Source organism: Podarcis liolepis (assembly GCF_965112155.1).
Source record: "Podarcis liolepis genome assembly, chromosome: 14".
Lineage (NCBI taxonomy): Eukaryota > Metazoa > Chordata > Lepidosauria > Squamata > Lacertidae > Podarcis > Podarcis liolepis.
Window position 1 is genome coordinate 40815511 of NC_139569.1, and position 18962 is coordinate 40834472.

General features: G+C 47.4%; 2 protein-coding genes across 4 annotated transcripts in view; both read left to right on the forward strand.

The window, feature by feature from the left end:
- The window catches only part of LOC310693470 (NAD(P) transhydrogenase, mitochondrial-like), a 963907-nt gene that overhangs the window by 497815 nt on the left and 447130 nt on the right, over window positions 1-18962 (forward strand). The gene's annotated exons all lie outside the window — the stretch shown is intronic.
- Window positions 11520-18962, forward strand: part of FBN1 (fibrillin 1) — a 216377-nt gene continuing 208934 nt past the window's right edge. Inside the window, exons 1-2 of one of the 3 annotated variants that reach the window (XM_083475467.1) lie at window positions 11520-12027; window positions 12410-12798. In XM_083475467.1, coding sequence (XP_083331593.1) covers window positions 12587-12798 — 212 coding nt within the window. In that variant the 5' untranslated portion in view covers window positions 11520-12027; window positions 12410-12586. Of the gene's footprint in view, window positions 12028-12405; window positions 12799-18962 lie in introns of all 3 variants that reach the window. The other 2 variants (XM_083475469.1, XM_083475468.1) reach the window with 2 other exon arrangements.

An 18962-nucleotide genomic window follows, 5' to 3' on the forward strand; every position in this document is an offset into this window, starting at 1 on the left:
TGAAGCAAAGTTCTTAACCGAAAGGTAATATTTCTGTGTTAGCGGAGTCTGTAACCTGAAGCGTCTGTAACCTGAAGGGTCTGTAACCCGAGGTACGACTGTACTAGCATTGCCCTTCCTTCTAAGAAGGCAGGCAGGTAGGGGCTGACTTGAGGACAGACTTAAATTAGTGGTCCATGACCCCCTGGACCTAAACTGCCAGCTTCCACTATTACCCAGCCTTTTCTAAATGGATTAGGGAGGAATCCAAGTTGCCCAAGAAAAACCATTCTTCCAGATGTCTTGCTTCTTCAGGCCACCGGGTAACTTAGATTGTGCAATGTAAATGCTTTCTGTCATTCCGACAGATGTATTAAGGAGTTGCTGTTTTGATTCTTCCAGCAATCCCTCAAGTGTTCCCCTTTGCACTCACTGCATTCCCTCTCTGCTCTCCAGTAACCAGATGTACTGTATGTATGATTGCCAACTTAGGGTATGTCGTCCACAAAAGCTTACCATAACGAAAGTGCTGGTCTTTAAGGTGCCACAAAACTTTGGCTTGGATCCAGCTAATTATTACTCAGCAGAAACCCGTTGAAGCAAATATACCTAAAGTCCATTAATTTCAGTGGGCCTGTTCTGAGTAGGCCTAACTTTGGCTACAACTGTACGTCTCACACAGTTTTGAATCCGATTAGAACAGAAAGTTGGCCAAAAGAAATATAAGTAAGTACCAAAGGAGTGATCTTATGGGACAGGTAGTTATATATAATATAATCTAAAGACGTTTTATTAAATAGCAAGACCAGTTCTTGATTCCCAAGGGTAAAGCTATTAATGAAGCATGAAACCTAAAACTGATCTCACAGAAAAAGTGGATGTTGGCCACCAGGGTCAACTAAATAAATAAGCATCAGTAGTAGTTGTGCAAATTGAAATTAATTGAAGCTGACCCACTGAAATGAATGAGCCTCAGTTAGTCATGTTCATTAACTTCAGCGGGCCTACTTTGTGTACAACTAATATTGAATGCATCCCATAGTTTTGTTCAGTCTCAGCTATTGGTGTCCTCCCACCCAAGTGATATTCTTAACCATCCATGGGGAATCTTTGGCCCTCCAGAAGTTGCTGAATGGTAGCTCTCACCATCCCTGGCCATTGGTCATGCTGGCTGGGGCTCATGGGAGTTGTAGATAAGCAACATCTGGTAGTCCAAAGATCCCCCACCCCTGTTCTTCGCTGTCAGCATCCATCTAGGGCAGGCATGGCCAAACTTGGCCCTCCAGATGTTTTTGGACTACAACTCCCATCATCCCCAGCTAACAGGGCGAGTGGTCAGGGATGATGGGAATTGTAGTCCCAAAACATCTGGGGGGCCAAGTTTGGCCATGCCTGATCCTAGGGGATAGGAAAGCCTATGACCCATGCAGGTATTGCTGGGTTCTAATTCCCAACATGGTCAATGGGCAGGGATGATAGGAGTTGTTCACTCATTCATTTCCGAACACTGTACAATAATACTGTATATATTATATTCATATTTGTTATTATATTCATAGCTGATTTTACATAGTCAGAATTGTGGTTCAGGTATCATAAGATCCTTCCATCTAACTAAGGATGCTAAGTCTTGGCCCTTCCCCATGCACTATCATGCTTGTGCAACTTGCTAATCTGAATATAGTCCCCTACAATGTCCTTTGCATGCTAACAGGTGCTTGATAACCTCACTTGTTTTTGCAGTGCCCTCCAAGCAGGAAGAGCAACAACAGAACATGAGGTTTAGGAAGCCCCCCTGGTTCAGTGCCAGACGTGGTTGGTGGGCTGTGTGTTCAACTTGGTGGGTCACAAATCATGTAGGCCTTTGCTGTATATATTTCGCCTTCTTGGGGCAGGGCATCTTGGCAACGGATAGTGTGTGGGAAGTGTTGCTTCTTGTCTACAAAATTGAGCAGCAAACTTTGGAATGTCAGTTTTGCAACACAAGGACTTTTAAAAAACCTGAACTGGCTTCTTTTGACTCTAGACATTTATAATACAGGACCTTTTGAGAGTCTTCAGTATTTTGAAATGTAACGAATTGCGTGCAAGCCGAACAGCAAATATTAAGGCTTACATCTGCAAGTGAGGTTTTGCAGTCCTTCCTTGGGCTTGGCGAGAGCCTCTCAAATCCCAGAACAAAGACTCTAGCTATGATTCAGGTTTGGCTCTGGGGCTGGTGAAGATGTGGCACAGAAATTAGGTGCACATCTGGTGCAATTAAACGCATGGCAGGATTCTGTGTCCTATGTTTGCTCTCCACCAAAAAGCATGGAGCAGAAGCAGACACTCTCAAGACCAGCTCTTGGTTATGGGGAAAGGGCTGTAGATTCATGGGGCAGTACATGCAAAAGGTTGCGTCTCCTTCATCTCCAGGTAGGGAGGTCAAGTCCCCTGCCTGAAACCATTGAAAGCCACTTTCTGTCATTGCAGACCATACTGAGTGAGATAGATGAATGGATTGACTCAATATAAGAGATAGATGAATGGGCTGACTCAATATAAGGCACTTCCTATGAGTGGCACTGTGGGTTACACCACAGAGCCTAGGACTTGCCGATCAGAAGGTCGGTGGTTCGAATCCCCGCAATGGGGTGAGCTCCTGTTGCTTGGTCCCGGCTCCTGCCAACCTAGCAGTTCGAAAGCACGTCAAAGTGCAAGTAGATAAATAGGTACCACTCCGGCGGGAAGGTGAACAGCGTTCCCGTGCGCTGCTCTGGTTCACCAGAAGTGGCTTAGTCATGCTGGCCACATGACCTGGAAGCTGTACGCCGGCTCCCTCGGCCAATAAAGCGAGATGAGTGCCGCAACCCCAGAGTCGGCCATAACTGGACCTAATGGTCAGGGGTTCCTTTACCTTTACCTATGTTCCTAAATGATGCAGCTAAGAACCGCATGTTGACCCCCATATTTTAAAAGTACCTCTGATTTATTTTATTTTTTTGTAAATTACTTTGAGGTTTTCTACAATCAAGTGATATATTAACTGCTAGACAGACACAGAAACTCAGCCCATGCACACAAACTTTTTCAAAAGCCTGTCCCATCATGGGAGAGTGTGATTTTTGAAAAGAAGCTGGAACTTCACATTGCAGGGACTTGCTTATGATCACACTGCTGGTCATTGGAAAGATCACAGGATCTTTCTGCTTAATGCTTCTGTTTCCAGAGCATCTAGCTCCCGATTTTTCAGACCCAGGACCTACCTAAACGTAAAACCTAACACAGGGGGATTTTTTCTTAATTTTTCTACCATACCTGCAGTAGTGCTACCATTGTGACCCACATTAGATCAGACTGTGACATTGGGAAATAAAAAGCACCCCTACTCCTATCAACTTATTCTTCTTTACAAGTTCACACTCCACTCATGCCACATTTTACTACCTTCACAACTATGAGTGAGAAGTTCCATAGTTCCACTATGACTGTCCGAAAGTCTTTTTGGTGGTGGCTCCACTGGTGGCTGCCTGGTTTGCATTGACCTGTGTCAGGGCCTTTTCAGTGGCAGTTCCCTGATGCCCTTCCTAGTGAGATGTGTCTGTCTCCTTCCTTATTAACTTTCAGGAGGAATTTTAAGACATTCCTGTTTACCCAGGCATTTGATGGATGAAATATCTGTTCCTGGCAACCCTGAGAGAATGGCCTCAGCCCAGTATACCTGAAGGAGCGTCTCCACTCCTGCTGTTCAGCCCAGACACTGAGGTCCAGCTCCGATGGCCTTCTGGCGGTTCCCTCACTGCGAGAATGAGGTTACAGGGAACCAAGCAGAGGGCCTTGGTAGTGGCACCTGCCCTGTGGAACGCCCTCTCATCAGATGTCAAGGAAATAAACAACTACCTGACTTTTAGAAGGCATCTGAAGGCTGCCCTGTTTAGGGAAGTTTTTAACGTTTGATGTTTTACCGTGTTTTTAAAATTCTGTTGGAAGCCGCCCAGAGTGGCTGGGGAAGCCCAGTCACATGGGCAGGGTATAAATAAATAAATATTATAATTATTATTATTATACTTTTATGTGTATGTAAATACAAACACACACCTCCAGAAGGTTGCCCAGAATGGCACTTGGGGCAAAAAGGGTTCCCTGCCCCAATTTACAATCTATGGGGTTGACTGTAGGACAGATTTATGCAAAACTCACCACCCTTTGCTGAAAAGCCAAGATGATACCATTTCAAATACTGGAAGAATGTAACAATATCTTCCCTCATGCTTCCAATAAATTGTTGGCTCTGATCTCTTGGGCGCCTCCTGGTCCCATGGGGAAGGTGGCCTTGTTCACAAGACTGAGCTAATTGCAGTCTGTTGAAAGATTGATCTCATGGGACCGAGTTCAATACATGCCTAGGCCCCCAAATCAGGGTGGGAACCCATGAACTGTGTTGTGCCATATTCCATATTCATGGAAAATTGAAGTCTGTCATGCAAGTGAGATAATTGGGACTGACCAAGGGTTTCGAATATCCAAAAGTTAAACCTCCATGGGGGCCCATTGTTCACATACATATGGAATAAAACCAGTACTTTGTAAGCTCCCTGGGGCAGGGACTTGAATTTCGCTTATGTTAATAGGTAAAGTGCCATGTACAATTATGTTGCTACGGGCAGGATCCAAGTTAAGGCATTTTAAATTCCAGTTGATTTAAATGGGACAGCTATTTATTTATTTAAATAAATATATATAAACCACACTTTTTAAGAATGTCAGACATCAGTAAACGCTGGCTGGTGAAAGCATCTCTGGTTTGAAAATTCTGCCTGAATAATAAGAGTTTTTATAAGATGCCTGAAAATGAGCAGGGATGACTCCTGACGAACTTCTATTGGCAAGGAGTTCCGCAGGGCAGGGTCACAAGGCAGTAAAAGCTCGGGCCCTGGTAAAAGGCTAGCTGAACTTCAGGGTCATGTGGGGCCACTAAAAATGACCCACAAGAAGACTCCAGCAACCGAGGTGGAACATGATGGATCAGGCAGCACTTAAGGTTTATGCTGTAAACCGCTTTGAGATTTTTATTAAAAATATAAAGTGGTATAGAAGTTTTTTTTTTTTTTTAAAAAAAAGGTACTATGGGCCAAAGTTGTTTAGGTCACTGGTCTTCAGCTGATGGGGTGGACAACCCACTAGTGAGTTGCAGCCTGATCCAAGGTGGGTCACAACAGGTGTGCTACCACCATGCAAATATATGGTAAAAGGTTAAGAAATGGGTCCCCAAATACATGGGTTCTGAATCTGCAAAGGTTGAAGATACCTGCTTTAGGTCCCTTAATTATGTACCTGATTAAATTATTAAATCTCTACATTAAAGGTAAATGGACCCCTGACCATTAGGTCCTGTCGTGGCCGACTCTGGGGTTGTGGCGCTCATCTCGCTTTACTGGCCGAGGGAGCCGGCATACAGCTTCCGGGTCATGTGGCCAGCATGACTAAGCCACTTCTGGCGAACCAGAGCAGCGCACAGAAATGCTGTTTACCTTCCCGCCAGAGCAGAACCTATTTATTTACTTGCACTTTGATGTGCTTTCGAATTGCTAGGTTGGCAGGAACAGGGACCGAGCAACGGGCACTCACCCCGTCGTGGGGATTCGAACCGCCGACCTTCTGATTGGCAAGTCCTAGGCTCTGTGGTTTAACCCACAGCGCCACCCGCGTCCCAATCTCTACATTAGTGAGACTTAAATGTGGCTGCACTGGGCTGGATTCGCATTCTACGAATAAGTTCGGAGTATGCTCATTCACGTTTAATGTGCAATCACCACATTGCCGGTGCTTTAGTTTTAACCGATGTTCATGTGGCAGTTATCATTAATGCATCTGCATCTCTTATTTCTTTTCTTTGGGGGGGGGACAGTTGAAGCATCCCCCTGCTTTGCCCTCTAACAGGCCTCACCACAATTGGAACCCACAAACTGCTTCAAATTCAGCTTTGGCTTGTTCCTACAGTGACGATGTCGTCATGAGAGCGAACAGGGACAAATTCAAAATGCGGTAGACCTGTTAAATGGTTAATTTCACCTGATAAATGGCGGTGCATGTTCTTACTATTTGCAGTCATAATAATGGTTGGTCAAGAATAGTGGGCAGCAGGAGGCAGATACCGTATTTTTTGCTCTATAAGACTCACTTTTTCCCTCCTAAAAAGTAAGGGGAAATGTGTGTGCGTCTTATGGAGCGAATGCAGGCTGCGCAGCTATCCCAGAAACCAGAACAGCAAGAGGGAGGTAGATGCCATCAATAACGGGCAAAATATTCCTGCATTCCAGGGGGTTGGAGCCTCGTGGTCCCTTCCAACTCTTCCATTCTATGATGCTCTCCATATTGGTAAGCCAAGGACACATACCAGCCAGGCAAAAGCATTCAACAGGGGTGGGGAGGTTGTGCAGCGTGCATGAGAGAGTCCTGAGGGGCTAGATACGAGGCCTGGAAAACTGCATTTGGCCTGCAGTCTGGAGGTTCCCCACCCCTGGCTTAGCTATTTGTTGACTTACTGATTTTGGAATTTTAAAATTGAAATAAATAAAGCCCAGTAGTCGCTCAGCTCTTTCTCCACCATTAGGCTAAATGCGCAGCACCCTTGTGAGGCAGAGAGCAGAAGCAAAGGTGAACATGGTGGTTTTATATTGGCAGAGCTAACAAATAATTTTAAGCGGCGCTCTATGTTAAAAAGTCAAATTGGCTAGTACAGCCTAGTGCATGGGTAGGCAAACTAAGGCCCGAGGGCCGGATCCAGCCCAATTGCCTTCTAAATCTGGACCGTGGACAGTCAGAGAATCAGTGCATTTTTACATGAGTAGAATGTGTCCTTTTATTTAAAATGCATCTCTGGGTTATTTGTGGGGCATAGGAATTCGTTCACCCCCCCAAAAAAAATATAATCTGACCCCCCCCCCCACAAGGGACAATGGACCAGCCCCCTGCTGAAAAAGTCTGCTGACCCCTGACCCCTGGCCTAGCATTTGGAAAGCACTGGTGGCGACCTGGAGACCCTCCTTCACTTTTCTCCAGTCTTTCCAGGGGGACGCATTTAGCAACATTAAGTAACCGGAAGCTGCATTTAGTGCAGAGTGCTGCAGCACAATTACTGACAAGGGTGAAGCGTTGTCGGCCTGTAACCCCTGTGCTCAGAGATCTGTACTGGCTGTCGATTTGCTACTGTGTCAGGTTCAAGGTGTTGTTGTATATAGTACAGTGGATGCTCGGGTTGCGAATGTGATCCGTGCGGGATGCACATTCGCAATCCACATCAGTGCGTCTGCGGCTTGTGATTCGGTGCTTCTGCACATGCGCAAAGCGCGATTTAGCGCGTCTGTGCATGCGCGACCTCCGAAACCTCGAAGTAACCTGTTCTGGTACTTCCGGGTTTTGGGCGGTCCGTAACCTGAAAAAATGCACCCTGAAGCATCTGTAACCCGAGGTATGACTGCAAATCCATTATCAACTTGGGACCAGTTTACCTATGAGATCGCCTCACCCCTTTTCGTTCGGCAGAACTAGCACTGTAAGAACTTGATCTATTAGTGTGGCAGCACCAATACTTCGAAGCTCCCTGCCTATTGAAATCAGGCACGCACCTTCACTGTACTCATTGCAGCACATTTTTATTTAGACAAACCAGATGCTTAGAAAGCTGGTGTCAGTTTTAATTTCCTTTTCAGTCTATTCCTCTTTTAACTTTTTGAAAGATTTAAATTATTGTTAACTTTTTCTTATTGATAATTTTATTGTTTTATATTTTCTTGTAAACCACTTTGTTTTGTTCTGTTTTTACAGCCAAGCAGTTTATGCCTTTTAAATAAATAAACAAACACAGTGGCTTAAAGAATGAAGGCATATGCCTAAAGCTTACTTGGTGATTTGGAGTCACTGGTCATGACTTGGCCCAACCTACCTCTCAGGGTTGTTGTAAAGATACAGTTGAGGGGACAGAAGGAGCCGTGTATGTCACCCGTAGCTCCTTGGCGGAAAGGTGAAAGATGAAAGGGTTGATTTTGTGGTGGTGGTCGCTGTTGTTATTGTGTTGTATCCAATGTAGCAGTAAGCCAACTTGCTTGTTTTGTGGGCAAAATGTTTTGCGCTGGCGGAATACTGTAAAAGCAGCTTGCTGGCAACTCTGTTGTGCAATAGAGTGTGCAATCTGTTGCACTATGAGTCTCCACTAGTGCAATTGTTGCATCCGATTGCTCTGTTTTGCAACATTAAAATCCACAAGTCTGCTACCACCACAGCCCTTATACTGGTAGACAGAGAATACTGGATACACACCAAGGTCACTATTTCTAATCGGCTTGATTCCCTCCCTCTCCCCAATTGCTATACTTATTGTTCATTTGCTATATTGCTATATCATTTTGGGAGGGAAAGTGGGATGCAAAGAATATAGTTGTAGTGAACAACTATCCTGCCCATCACTTGCCAGGGTTTAAAAGAAGCTGCCTTTGAAAAGTCTACCCTTTTTGCACTTTGCCTGCCAAAGAAGTGACAGAGGACTTTAAATCATTTGGGTTAAACTAAGGTTACCAGGTTTTTTTCAAAGAATCTGGGGACACTTTTTTTTTAAAGAGAGAAAAAAAAGTTTTTTAAAGAGTTTTTTTAAAAGTAATATTAAGAAGTACAGTGGTGCCTTGCAAGACGAAAAGAATCCGTTCTGTGATTCTCTTCGTCTAGCGGCTTTTTCGTCTTGCGAAGCAAGCCCATTGACGGATTAGCGGATTAGTGCTATTAGCGGCTTTTAGCGGCTTATCTGATCGGATCAGCTGATAAGCGGCTTAGCGGCTTAGAAAAAGGGGGGAAGGGAAAAAAAACCAGCAGAAACTCACAAGACATTGTTGTCTTGTGAAGCAAGCCAATAGGAAATTCGTTTTGCGAAGCACCTCCAAAACGGAAAACTCTTTCGTCTAGCGAGTTTTCCGTCTTGCGAGGCATTCGTCTTGCGGGGCACCACTGTAATATCTTCTCTTCTGTGGTCTCCTTCTGTCCTCCTTCCTCTGGACCCTGGACTGATCTCTTGGAGTGCTAGCTGCCATGGAGTAGGCTTGGGTGGGCCTGGGCTCAGCCATGTGTCTTTGCCCTCCCGGTGCTCTCCTACCTTTCTTCCTCAGCGGTGGCAGCAGTGCGGCAAGGTCAGGGCTCCCTTCTTTTTTCTCCTTCCTCTTTCTCTCTCTTCCTTCTCCTTCTCCTCTCCTCTCTGAGTCGGCTCCGGGGTTTTCCTGGTCCCAGAGCACCACTGGGCAGTCAGCTGGGTGGCCAGGCACTCTTGTACCCGGCACAATTTAGGTCGCGGGGGTGTGTGTCAGCGGCATCCCCGGTTCCGCCTCAGCAGTGGCGGCAGCAGCGGCAGTCTCAGCAGCCCAGAGCCAGCCTCGTAGCGCAGTTTGCTCTGGCTGGCTTCAGGAGCTGCTCGCTGCCATGGCACCCGCCATTTTGCCTTGCCAGAAGTCCCCATATGATGTGTCTTGTGCCGTTGAACCAATCACGCAACATTCATTCCCTACTAATAAATCTACAACACTTAAAATATAAATCCAGGGACATTAAATGAAATCCGGGGACAGATTTTGTCCAGGGACAGATTTCTAAATCCAGGACTATCCCTGGGAAAGGGGACGTCTGCTAACCATAGGTTAAACTACTTTAGACATGAACTCTTCTGTTCTCTGTCCTGACACTGCATTTGAAGCAGTATAGTGCCACACTACAGTCACAGCTTCTCCCCCTCAAAGAATTCTGGGAGCTGTAGTTTGATAAAGGTGCTGATAGCTGTCAGGAGAAGACCCTTATCCCCCTTACAGAGCCACAATTCCCAGAGTTCTTGGGGAAAGAGGGATGGACTGCTAAACTAGTCTGAGAATGGTAGCTGTGTGGGGGGAATGTTGTTGTTGTTAAGTCGTTTAGTCGTGTCCAACTCTTTGTGACCCCATGGACCAGAGCATGCCAGGCACTCCTGTCCTCCACTGCCTCCCGCAGTTTGGTCAATAGGGGTCAATTGGGGAATGGGGGTGTCCTAACGCGCCTCTGGGCATGGGTGCCGCTGTGGTCTAAACCACAGAGTCTAGGGCTTGCCGATCAGAAGGTCAGCGGTTCGAATCCCCGTGGCGGGGTGAGCTCCCGTTGCTCGGTCCCTGCTCCTGCCAACCTAGCAGTTTGAAAGCACATCAAAGTGCAAGTAGATAAATAGGTACCACTCCGGCAGGAAGGTAAACGGCATTTCCGTGCTCTGCTCTGCTTTCGCCAGAAGCGTCTTAGTCATGCTGGCCACATGACCCGGAAAAACTGTCTGCGCACAACCGTTGGCTCCCTCTGCCATAGCTGTCAACTTTCAGATTTGAAAATAAGGGATCAGCAGCCTCACCTGTCCCGGGGACAGTCCACGGGATATCTAACAATCTGAGATAGCGGCGGGAAACGACGCTGGAATAAGGGAATTTCCCGCAAAAAAAGGGAAGGTTGACAGCTATGCCCTCTGCCAGTAAAGCAAGATGAGCGTCGCAATCCCAGAGAAGTCCACGACTGGACTTAATGGTCAGGGGTCCCTTTCCCTTTTTAACGCCTCTCGGCACCCTTAATGAACTACACTTCCCAGCATTCTTTGTGGGGGAAGGTTTGGCTGTGTTAAAGTGGCATGATGATAGTGCTTTAAATGTATAGTGCAGATGAGGCGTTATATAAGCCAGGAATCGCCACTTCAGCTTCCTTCCGCCCGTCAGTGGAGGAGGTGAAGAGTTTGGGTTACAACATAGGCGCCGACTCCATGGGGCCTGAGGGGGCCCGAGCCCCCTCAAAAATTCGTTTGGGGGGGCTCCGCCCCCCCCAATAATTTAAGAAAATTATTAGACACCTTGCCAAAAACCGTGCAGGGGACTCCGGCGCGCGCCTCCCAAAGTGACCGGGAGCTCCTGAGAAGGGGCGGGCAGGTTGGTCAGTCAGAGGAAGACCCCCAGCGGCGGGACTTTAGAAAGGAATGGAGCCGCGGGGCCGAGGAATGGCGTATTCGTCGCCGGCGAGGGACCGGGGTGAGGGGAGAATGGAGGGGATGGGAGTTCCCGCCGCCGGAGCGGGGCTTTTTTCTGGGTTCGGCTAAGGTGACGTTGGTAGGAGGGGGTGGCCGCCTCCCGGCGCGAAGCCTGGGGAGGGCAGGCCGGTTCTTGCATGCAAAAGCACCACTGCCATCCTGCCGCCAGTATGGACCCCGGTATGGGCCCCCCCAATATTTTTTATAAGTCGGCGCCCCTGGGTTACAACCTGCTGCCATGGCTTCCCTGCGGTCAGGCGGGCACAAGCTCTTGGCACCGGGGTGTCCTTCGCTTCGTGGGTCAGCCTTTCGGGATCACAGGAAAGGTTAATCTGCCGTCTAGACGACTTTGCCAAGCCCTTGGGTGCCCGTCCTTGCCCGCGCCGCCCTGAAGGAGCGCAAGGCGGCAGTGCCAAGCCGGAGTTCGGGGGGAGGGGGAGAGCAGCGCTTGCGCCAACATCCTCCCCTTTCTCTCCCCCCCCCCTCGCGCAGCTTTGGTTTGCGCTGCGTTCTGCTAAAAGGCGCGCAAAAGAAACAGAAGGGGGGGAAAGTTGTGAGGCGAGAGGAACGCGAGGAGACGCGTCGTGCGCGCGAAGAGGGAACTCGCGTCTCTCTCTCTCTCTCTCTCTCTCTCTCTCTCTCTCTCTCCCTGTGTGTTTTTTCCAACCGGGTTTTGTTTTGGCTAAATTTCCCCCCACTTCCCTCTCGCGAGAAAGGAAAGAGGGAGGGGGGCTGTAAAGACGCCGCGCAGACGATACTTGAAGAGGTTGGGGGGGGGGAGAGAAGGGAATAGAGAAAAAAAAAAGGGGAGGGGAAAAGGAGGAGGAGGAGGAGAAGGAGGCGAAGGAGGAGAAGGCAGACGGGGGAGAGCAAGGAAGGAAGAAGGAGACGGCAGGCAGCACAAGCAGTGCTGGATGCAGCGGCCACGGCTGGCAGAGCAGCCCTCCTCGCACCACCTCGGCCGGCAGCAGCAGCCTCAGCAGGAGACTCTCCCGTGGGCGCAGGTCCTTCAAACCTCCGAGGCTTTCTCTTTGAAATAAAACGGGGGAGGGAAGAGGGGAGCTTTGAAGCACATTCCCCAGAGGTGTCCCTCAAGTGACAGGCGCCTCCTGGAAGACGCTGGCTGCCTGAGGAGAACTTTTGGCGCGGGGAGGCTCCGAGGGCAGCTGCTCGGATGCTCCGGCGAGGCGAGCTCAACTGAGGAGAAGGGCGCCCGGCTCGGCGCTCCCCCGGGGGAGGCGGCATGCATGGCCAGAGAGGGACAGCCAGGAAAAGGGTGGCGGTTGTGGGAACGCGCCTGTTGCCGGTGGCGCCGGGGCGATGCTGTCGCCTCTTTCCCCCATCTAATAACGGTTCCTTTTTCTCTCTCCCTCTTTCCTAAGCTAGCCAGTGGAGAGTCTCTGCTGAAGCCGAGCTGCCCCGGGCGCGGAGGAGGCAGGCAGGCAGCAGGCGAGCCCCCTTGCAGCGGCGCGGGCGCGATCCGAGTGCAAGGAGGGTGGGTGGAAAGCTTGGAGGACGAGGAGAGGAGCCGCCGCCGTCGTCGTCGCCACCACCACCGGCAAGATGCGGCCGGCCGGGCTGCTGCTGCTGAGGTTCACGCTGGGATTTATTGTGCTGCTGGTCGCCTGCTCTTCCCCTCCGGGCGGAGGGGCTGCCGAAGGCAGTTTGGAAACGGACGTGGTCGCCGCCGCCGCGAAGGAAACCAACAGCCGAGCCAGCCGGTCCAAGAGGAGAGGGCAGTCGGGAGGCGCCGCGGGGCACGATGCGCTCAAAGGGTAATTGCCTGGAATGACGCGCGGGACGGGTGCCCGGCCGGTGCGCGGGGAGGGAGGGGAAGGGGACGGGGGAAGAAGTTGCCTGATACCCAGGTCAGAGTGTTTGCCAACCTAGCCCGGTACGGTCTGCTCTGGCTGGCAGCTACTCTCCAGAGGTCTTTCCCCACCATCAGCTCACCGATCTTCTTAAAACTGCGTTTGAATCTGGGGCTTTCTTCTGCATGCGGCTCCTCAGCTAGGATGCTAGACTGCTCCGGGTTCACTCCTTGCCTTGCATTAGAACACATGCTTTGCATCCAGAAGGGTTTGGTTCCAGGCAGCTTTACCACAAAGGATGTTAGCCATGGTGGGAAAGACCTTTGGAAGAGTTCCTCTGTGCTAGATGGTCAGATCCCCATGCAATGCAAAAGTGAGCTTGGCAGCACTCCTCCTCCTCTTCTTCATCTTCTATTTTTTTCTGACATGAGCTGACATGGGCTAGAGCAGGGGTCACTATCCGTACTACAGCTCCCATCATTCTTGACCATTGGCCATACAAACTAGAACCGGTGGAAGTTGGACTTCCTTGTTAGAATGAACCCATTGGATGTGACAGGTTTCTGTTGGTTTTCCTGAGCTGAACCCTGGAAATACAACCTAGCAAGAAATGATTAAAGTTGCCTGAGCAGGCGCAGGTTCTTGCTTTCTCTGTCCCACTGTTGTGTTGTAGAGTTGTCCCTACGTTCTGGTAATTAAGGAACTGTAGCTCAGGGATGTGCTTTGCAGGCAGAAAGGAACCATGTTCAACCCCTGGAATGTCCAGTTCAAAAGGATCAGGTAGCCGGCAACATGAGAGACGACCATTGCCAAAAAGTATTGGGCTACATAGTCTGACCTGGTATAATGGCGTTTCCTGTGTTGATTAGGGAATGGGCTTTATTCACAAGGACTGTGAAGGTTGGGGGATTGCTGGAGAAAACAGATCCTGGTGTACCTTTTGGGTGGATAGTGTGGGGAGAGGTTGACTGGCATCTGGCCCACCTAGTGTGTTGCTAAGTCGTGCCACTTTCCCTTGCTTTTGAAATCCGTAGAGAACTCTTGGTTTAAAGCAGGAGTTTAGCTCCCCACAACATTAACTCATTTTTCCACTCTTGCCTATGGACATACACAGCCTAATTCAGATACCTGCTTTGCCAGCAAATATATTTGAGGGGGGAGCAGGGTATGTACGTGTGAATGCTTAATGCACTGGTGCAGTGATATTATAAATTGCTCTGTTGGCTTAATTGGGGAACAAGATAGCTCAGATAGATGGTTTTGCCTAAGTAATAACTCCCTCCACACCTACCAACAAGCTACTCAGCGACCAAACTATGGCAAGAGTATACTGGCTCATGACCACTTTGCTCCTCCCTGGCCCTTTTATCTCAGCACAGCATGGCACCTTAGCCAAGTTTAGCTTTGCATGTTGCCTCAACCTGGAATCGTGGTTAATCTCTCTCCTAAACCACAAGCCAAGAACTACAAGGACTACAGTTTTGGCTTAGCTGCCAAATTGCACTGAGCGAAAAGAGCTGCGGAAGAGCAAAGTGGCTGCGATCGCCTCCCTGGAAGCCAACGCTTTCATGCTAAACCACGGTTTAGCTTGGCCTTACGTTCGAACGCTGCTTCTAGATGGGACAGGAGCTGGGCAACTTGACACAAATGTTTAGTGCAGATGTATTGGTTGTGTGGGATACGTTGTATCCTCTGAGTAGCTCTAAGTTTGTCAGTTCCGCAGTCATTTTAATGTGCACCTCAGCTGCATATGAGTGACCTTGTGCAAACCTTCCTCCATCCAGGTGGATTGTGCCCTTGCATTGGGAATTAATCTTCTTCCAAGCTGGGGTAGCTACTGATCCTGGGGTTGGTGGTCAGTAGTAGCAGATGCTGCTCATCTGACCTGCTGCATACTGGGAAGTAGCAGGCAAGGGAGTGGGCAGTTTGGTGCTGTGGAAACCTACTGGCAAGAGTGCCAGGAGTGGCTCCATAGTATTTTTGCACCTGCCAACCTCACTCTCTCCCTCCCCCCTCTACCTCCTGGTAAGCTGTAGTGATGCGACCAACCCAGAGGTCAGGGGAGTGTCAGTGCCCCACTGTTCTTTTATCCCTTCTTTCTCCTTCAGAATGTGCCTCGGCTCACTTGCTAGAGTCAGCTATGGCTAACTGTTCCGCCAGCAGCTTTGGCACCTCATTCTGTTAATTTGCCCTCTTGTTTATCTTGCTTAAACTCTACAGTTGCAATCCTATGCAAACTCGCCGGGACTGGGATAAGGCCCCATTAAACTCAGAGTGACTTATGTATGAATGGACGCATGCTGTAAGTGGCTTGCATGTGGAACATCTAGATTGGTGGCAGTTGGTGGATGCATCCTCATTGTTCTGTGTTTGGAGGCAAGAGAGGAAGGGGTTGACTTCCTTTATTTGCAGTGCCAGAACAGGGAAGTATGATCTTGCAGAGCATCAGTGGGTGCTAATTGTTTGTTTGTTTGTTTGTTTTGCAAATTTGACAAGCTAACTCAAAGCAGAGATGGCTTTTTGATGAGGGGAGGAATGTCTCTCTGTGTGTGAGTGTGAGTGTGTGTGGGAGAGAGAGAGAGAATGTTCAGTGTGTGTTTCATGTAAAATTTCTAAAGAATACAGTCTTGACTAGCCTTGTGACCTCATAAGACTTTCCAGTTTGATCAGAATTGTGAATTTTGGATTTTTCTGTTGCTGGGGAGGCTGTGATGTGGTGCGTGCACATACAAAGTTAGAGTGCATGGAAATCAATTAGCGTTGACTGATCTAGCCCCAGTGGCGTAGCGTGGGGGGTGCAGGGGGGGCCGGCCGCACCGGGCGCAACATCTGGGGGTTAGGGTTAGGGGGCGCAAATCCATGGGTTAGGGGGCGCAAATTACTTGCCTTGCCCCGGGTGCTGACAACCCACGCTATGCCACTGTCTAGCCCAACCCCCTGCAATGCAGGAATATGCAGCTGTCCCATAGAGGGATCAAACCTGCAATGTTGGCGTTATCAGCATCATGCTCTAACCATGCTCTAACTGAGTTATGCAGGCTCCTGTGACCCTGGATTGCAATTCCCATCATCCCTGTGCTTTGATTGTGAAGGGCGGAGCTGGTGGAAGTTCAACATCTGAAGGGCCACAGGTTCCCCCACTGCTGCTTCATTTTACTCCTTTTCATAGTACAGTCATACCTCGGGTTACAGACACTTCAGGTTGCGTTTTTTCGGGTTACAGACCCGCCGAAACCTGGAAGTACTGGAACGGGTTACTTCCGGGTTTCAGCAGTCGCACATGTGCAGAAGCTCTAAATCGCGCTTTGCGCATGCGCAGAAGCGTTGAATCGCAACGTGTGCAGGCGCGCCACTGCAGGTTGCGAACGTGCATCCCGCATGGATCTCATTCGCAACCCAAGCGTCCACTGTATATAAGCCTATGATGACTGCAGGAATTGCATTCTTCCAGTGTTTTGTGCTCATCTTTTGGTTTTGCCTTACCAAACTGTTTTGCAGTGTTACACGGCTGCACAGGCTAATATTTGGTATGTCCGTGATGTGATGTTTTGCCTGGGCTGCCTTCCCAGTGCCATTCCTTTTGACTCCAAAGTTGTCAAAACTCTGGCAAGAGGAAGCCACCTTAAGTGAATGTGAAAAATGGTTTAAGCCTCCTTTAAGCATTACCAAGAGGAAACAAAGCCAGGAAGGTTATATTCTTTAGTTGTTTACTTTGCAAAGAGGCAATTGCTAAATATCCTATGGTCTTTGGTTGAAGTAAGCTTTGCAGGGATGCCTGAATTAATTTAAATCTGCCTTTCGCACACTAATTTTAATGGAGCTTGACAGGATTATAGGTAATAGGTTTCATATTATAGGTAATAGGTTCAATTACAACGTAATTTTAGGTTTCCCTGTCTCTTCTTTTTGCTCCTTTTCTGTTCCTTTGTGTATGTCCTGTACTATTTTTGTGGGTTTCTTTTAGCTCAATTTAAGAATACTTGCATTGATTAAGCAAGGAAATAGAACCAGTATGACGTAGTTGTTGGAGTGTTGAACCTAGAGACCTGGGATGCTGGGCTCCATATTGTGGGATGTGGAACACAGAGCAGTCAAATACAACATTCCTAGAGTGGACATAAAAAGGTGATGTCTGGACCAGCCAGTCGGAACTTCCTGTTTCCTCCTGGGCTGGGACAGACTTCCTCTGCACGTGACCAGAGGTGGGCGTGACCTCACCTGGACAGGTAACAAAACAGCACAGGGGAGGCAGCCATATCTCTTTTTAAAAAAAAAAAAAATAATTATTGCTTTTCCAACAATTTAAACACTACAAAAAACAACAACGAAAAAGAATAGACAATACAATACAATGCAAAAACACTACATAACACTAACACTAACACAAAACACTAACACATTAAACTAACAAAACAAAACAAAAGCAATTTAAAACACATCAAATAATTTCAGTATCTTATCTTTCATTCACTTATTTCAGCGACCTCCTCACACCTCCCTTTTTGTATTCCACTTCTGTTAATTATTTCAGCAATTTATTTCCATCTTCCTCTGTTTTCTATCCTAAAATTATCTTAACATTCTGACCTTATTTTTTCCCTTTAATATTCTATTAATCTATTTATACTTAATTCCTTATAACATTTCTACTAAAGCCATATAACTTCATTCCAACATTCTTCTCACATTCATTAATTTTGCAGTATTTCTGTAAATAGTCTTTAAACTTTTTCCAGTCTTCTTCCACCAACTCTTCTCCCTGGTCTCGGATTCTCCCAGTCATTTCCGCCAGTTCCATATAGTCCATCAACTTCATCTACCATTCTTCCTGGGTGGGTAAATCTTGTGTCTTCCAATACTTCGCAATGAGTATTCTTGCTGCTGTTGTTGCATATATAAAAAAAGTTCTATCCTTCTTTGGCACCAATTGGCCGACCATGCCCAGGAGAAAGGCCTCTGGTTTCTTCAGGAAGGTATATTTGAATACCTTTTTCATTTCGTTATAAATCATCTCCCAGAATGTCTTAATCCTTGGGCATGTCCACCATAGGTGAAAGAATGTACCTTCAGTCTCATTACATTTCCAACATTTATTATCGGGCAAATGGTAGATTTTTGCAAGCTTGACTGGTGTCATGTACCACTTATAAATCATTTTCATTAAGTTTTCTCTTAGGGCATTACATGCCGTGAATTTCATACCTGTGGTCCATAACTGTTCCCAGTCAGCCATCATTATGTTATGCCCAACATATTGTGCCCATTTAATCATAGTTGATTTCACCATTTCATCCTGAGTATTCCATTTCAACAACAAGTTATACATTCTTGACAAATTCTTAATTTTTGGATCTAATAATTCTGTTTCCAATTTTGATTTTTCCACCTGGAAACCAACTTTTTTGTCCAAATTGTATGCCTCCATTGAGGCAGCCATATCTCTTTCTGAATCCATTCCTCGAAGAATCAACATCTTCTTACTCTGAGATGCTCTCTTGGCTTCCAGCAGCAAGTCTTATTGGCACGTGGTCCTGGTGAAGAAAGACTTAAGATAGGAATGGTGAAGCATTTCACCCCCAAAAACCCCGGAGTCCTTTTTGTTGAGGATAATTCAGATGGAAATTCCCAGGTGTCAGAAAAGGCCTGTGTTTTGTTAGCCCAAAAATGAAAAATGAGTGAGGTCCCAACTAAAGAAGAATGGCAACTTAAACTGATGGAATGTGCGCAGCTTGTGGATCTAACATATAGAATAAGAGAACAAGAAGAACATATGTTTAAAGAAGACTGGAAAATGTTTATTGAATATATAGGGGGGAATAGTGTACACTTGAAAATGTTGGCAGCATTAAGATAAATTCAACAGTGTAAATAAGTTTTGATGGATGTAATAATGGAATAGTGAATGGCTTGGTTTATATAAAATATGCAGGGATTTTTGTTATGCAAAAGAAACCATGGAAAGAGAAGAAGGGAAGTCATTGATATTTTAAGGTTGGTTAAATGAACGTTCTAAATTGTAAAACAGAAAATTTAATACACACACACACACACACACACACACACACATGATAGGGATGGTGAACCCTGTGGCCCAACAGATGTTGCCTGACTACAACTCGCCTCATCCC